Raw genomic sequence first — 4,680 nt, 5'->3', positions numbered from 1 at the left:
GGATGTGCTGGTTGATGATTCTATGTATACCTGCCATAGATGTGCTGGTTGATGATTCTCTGTATCACACTCATAAGACCTTCATATTTAGTGGTAAAAGTAAAAAATCACCGAGGAACTTTTGATGAGAACATTCAGTATAATGAAATGCATAATGCGTCTTATATCTTTGCCAATTTTCAGGGAATAAATAGATAAGCAAAAGAGGCATGAGTTTTTAGCAATTCCTTCTTATCAATCACAATATACCCTTTAGAGAAAGAAGGGCAGGCCTATGTAGTAAATAGCATGCCCGGCTATCTGCAGCTGCATGATAATAGATGCATTTCAAGAAGACAGGAAAGATGAACAAGCCAAACAGGGAAATGTTTCAGTATGCAAAAAGTATTCATTTCACAGGGGAGAGATGTCACGCTTCATTATATGACACCCACTATATCTATTGCCATGTTACTGGGCAATGTCAAAGCTGTATGAGACATTCATGTATATGTACAATACACACAGTTTTGAGATAGCAACCATGCCCTCCCTAGGTCACGATTAAACTATGACCTCAAAACAAAAAAAAGAATGGAGATGGATAAAATGTATGCTGCTTATTGCCTTACACTATACTGTGCAGGTAAGGAAGCAACTTGCTATCGATTTTCTGTGAGGTTCAGACAATGAGAATCTGGGATGACCAACCTCAAAAAGTGAGACCCACAACAACCATGAGAAGCGGAGATTGGACTACTGATACACAATTCATGAAGTGCTGACTTCTGCAAGCCAGAACAGGTTAAGATGCAGCCTAACAAGCCTGAACCATGGAGACATTGAGAGTTAGCATTTTTTGCAAGGAGTCCAGATTACTCAGAGGTCGGCATGCAGGTGGGTTCACCTAAGATAAATAAGAATCTCCAGGTAGCTGAAGATAAACTCACGAGGTATTAAGTGCTGTGTTATAATCTATTGACACTGATTTGCGTTTTATGGGCATTGTGTAATCAGTATCATCTTCGAGATCACTAAACGAAACATCCTCCTCATTCACAATAGCACTGCCCGAATAACCCTCTAAGTCAGAGTTGTCTTTCAGCCAGTCATCCTCATGCTCGTCATAATCAAACATTGGTGGTTTAAAGGATGGACCAGCTAACACCTCCTTTTCAATTATTTTGCTTGGAGGATCCTCTTCAATAACTGCCTTGTCAATAAACTGGATCTCTGTATTTTCAATTGAGTGCTTCTCAGTTTCAGTGTCAGAACTAGTATTGCAGGTTGGGGGTTCAAAAGTGAATGTTCTATGGAGCATAGCATATCTAGAGTGAGCATCTTCAGATGAGTTTGATTCGAAGTCGCCACGAGGTGAATACGTGCTCTCCTTTGCGTGAAATGTATCTATCCCAAACCAATCTGACTCTGGCTTTGTTTTCTTTTGCAGCTCTTGCATCCACATAGCCCTCGCTTCCACAAGCTAAGGAAATGAAAACAACAAAGTTACAGCTCATGTAAAAAGTCTAGTATGTATAAGTTGTATCTCTGGAACTGCTCTCCAGATGAACAATTTAGTTCCCTCCCACCCCAAGAAAAGAAAATCGTCTTCAGGATTCCAATTCCAAAAGCTGTTTTTTTAAAATGCCAAAATACAAGAAAAATAAAGGTAAGAGAGAGGGCTAGCTGAGTTCCCATCAAAATTGTTACTCAATGCAATTAGGGGTGTTCACGGTTTGACGGAAAACCGATCCAAACCGAAAACCGAACCAAACCGATTAAGTAAACCGATATTTTTTCTGATTTGGATTGGTTTTGGTTTTAAATTTTAAAAACCGATAATATTTGGTTTGGTTTATCCTGTTATATCTTAAAAGATTGCCTAAGCCCAAAACAATAGGATTCGACCAATTTTCTTTTCATTAATAGACTCTAATTCTCTAACCCTCCGCACATACTTTTGCCTAAAAGAAGAGGTAAAAAAAAAAAATCACCACAAGAGTAAAGAAAGCACATTCAAATTGCAAGACAACAATGGCTAAAGCTTGAGAAAGCAACCTTATAGTTTGGTTTTTGTTCATTCTTTTCATATAAACATGTAAATAAACTTTCAGTTCTCAAAGAAATATATAAAAAGCATAAATTTGGCAAATGATTTTCAGATTGTTGTCTAGTGTTGTTTTTATATTATCGACTTATCATTAGCTTACTAAGAACCGAAAAACCAAACCAAACCAACAACAATCAAACCGATGGTTTGTATTTAATTTGGTTTGGTTTTGATTTTAAAATTTTAAAAACCGATTAAATTGGTTTGGTTTTGGTTTTAATCAAAAACCGACCAAACCGAACCGTGAACACCCCTAAATGCAATGATAATGCTGTAAACAGGCAGCATGCTATTAACAAACCTGAGGTGTAGACAAAAGCTCAGTGTCATGCTTGTTCAGTCTTGAGTAAAGAAGAATAAAATAGACCATCCAAAAGTAACCCTCACTCATATGAGCAGGGCAAAGTTCAATTCTGAGCGCAGCCAGCCTCGGCGTCAGATGTTCAACTGCATATCCATGCTTCAGTTGGGCATCAGAGAGCTCAAAATCTAAACAAAGGAGAGAAACTCAATTATTGTGCTTGAAAGATAACTAAAGTAAATCAGGACCTCAAGATCCGATCATCATCAACAACCTGAATAGTATTATAAAACAGATGCCTTAAAAAGTTGTCCTTTTTTTGCTACATGATTACCAAGTATTCCCTGTGTCCCAATTAATGATGGAACACACCAATAATGACATTCAAAAATTTAAGTAATTGACATGTATACTAACAACTCCTTCCTCGTCATATTTTAATTGACAATATTGATTGGATATGGAGTTTAAGATGTTAATTTGTCTTGTATATTCCATATCAAAAATCTGTCTTGTACATTATATTATAATTTGAATAATATATCAAAGTAATAAAGAGTTAGTCTGATAGATAAAACATCATATCAAAGTATTAAAACTTAAAGAGTTAGATGAATTTAGAGTTATAAAAGTTGTATATAATATATTACTAGTAGAATGTCATCAAAAACTTTAAGAGGTCCCAAATAGAAAGAATGTCATATAAATTGGAATGGAGGGAGCAACATTCTACATGATGTTCACAAAACTGGAAATATAAGTTCATTTAACCAAACAACTTTAAACTTTTAAGTGATATTTTTTTTATAGGAATAAGTTTTAAATTATCACCTTTACATTTTGTTCCAAAAATACTTATACACTGCACAAGTCAGAAGTTTAATTGTTAAACTGGTGCTATTGGATTCCTAGGAACAAATGAAGGTAAGAAACTATCTACTAAAGGCAGTGATCTTGACAACTTGATCATTGGAAGTGAATTAACAACTCTGTCCAACCAAAGGCATAACATTTACTTCATTAATGTTTTTATTCTTTCAAACAATTGAGTAATCAACTTAAGGACTGCTATATGCTCTTTGAGACGTCATTTAAAAGGCCAAACCCTTCATCCAATGATATTAAAGGATAGAATATAAAGAGTAGACCTCAAACCATGCTGCAGACTTGTAATCTTGGATATAACATGCGAGTTCACACGATGTATATCACAAAGGAAAAAGATTGTTACTCACACTTTCACCATTTTGGTTGACCTACTTCCTATTTTAGTCCACCTTAAAAATGACCTCTTCCTTTAAATGGTATAGTCTACAATATTCAATGTGACAGATCAACATGCTTTACAGCTTTATATAATGAATTTGATACGAGACCTCTTTTTTTCCAACTACTAAAGTGTCCTATTTCTTCTTAACTCAAATATAAAAATTCATCCAAGCCTTCTTCTATAACTCTAATCTTCATGAAAATGCTGAACCAATTTGAGTACCATCCAGGATGTCAATTTTCATTAAGAACACCCACTATGTACTGAACATTGCCTTCATTTGGGACAAAATTTGTTCTTATTTAAATTATTTATAGGTTTATTTTCTTTCCCCGTCTTTTGCTTTCATCTCTTCTTTTATTCTTTTTCTTATGTTGACACCATAAGATGCAGCAGAGAAGTCTCTCTCTCTCTCTCTCTCTCTCTCTCTCTCTCTCTCTCTCTCTCTCTCTCTCTCTCTCTCACACACACACACACACACACACACACACACACACTCAGTGTGTGTGACAGCAATCATCTCTCCAGACAGCACAAAAATCAGAGGAAATGCTCAGATTTTCGTCTTGCTCTGTTCTTCTCCTCCCTGTGTTCATTGTGCTCACTCTCTTCCTGTTTACTCCCTTTCTAGAAACTTGGTGCTGGAGGTTTATTGCAAGAACTAACTTCAAATGCAAAAATTGCTTTAAGTAAATCAGGGTGGACTTAAATTGAGTGCAATTATTGCTCTTCTAGCTGGATAGATGCTTATGTAAGTTACCAGCAGAGGTTGGATAAAGAAAGTTTCTACAAATGCAAATGTGGATTAAGAAAGTCAATTCTGCAAATGTAAATATGATGCTGGAAGCTACAATTAGATACTGAAAGATATGATCACTTCATAATGTGCTAAAGCCTAAGGGAGTATCTCTGCTGCAGAATTTTGCACTTTATTCAGACCACACACTTCATGCTTTTTCCATGAGACTCATACGACTACGTTGGCCAAGTCGTTCGTTTTGGGGACCGAAAACGTAGGCC

The 4,680-nt window shown here is 36.0% G+C and overlaps 1 protein-coding gene across 1 annotated transcript in view; it reads right to left on the bottom strand.

Annotated features, from left to right (window-relative positions):
• Positions 1-345: 345 nt before the first annotated feature.
• The window catches only part of LOC109213408, a 6,650-nt gene continuing 2,315 nt past the window's right edge, over positions 346-4,680 (bottom strand). The window contains exons 2-3 of the mRNA XM_019377202.1: positions 2,391-2,578; positions 346-1,462 (exon numbers count right to left, since the gene is read on the bottom strand). Of these exons, the coding sequence (XP_019232747.1) occupies positions 926-1,462; positions 2,391-2,578 (725 nt within the window). The 3' untranslated portion in view covers positions 346-925. The remainder of the gene's footprint in view (positions 1,463-2,390; positions 2,579-4,680) is intronic.

This window comes from Nicotiana attenuata, unplaced genomic scaffold (genome assembly GCF_001879085.1).
Source record: "Nicotiana attenuata strain UT unplaced genomic scaffold, NIATTr2, whole genome shotgun sequence".
NCBI classification, from domain to species: Eukaryota; Viridiplantae; Streptophyta; class Magnoliopsida; order Solanales; family Solanaceae; genus Nicotiana; species Nicotiana attenuata.
Note: the sequence above shows the minus strand (reverse complement) of the source record. Positions and strands in the feature narration are given on the sequence as shown.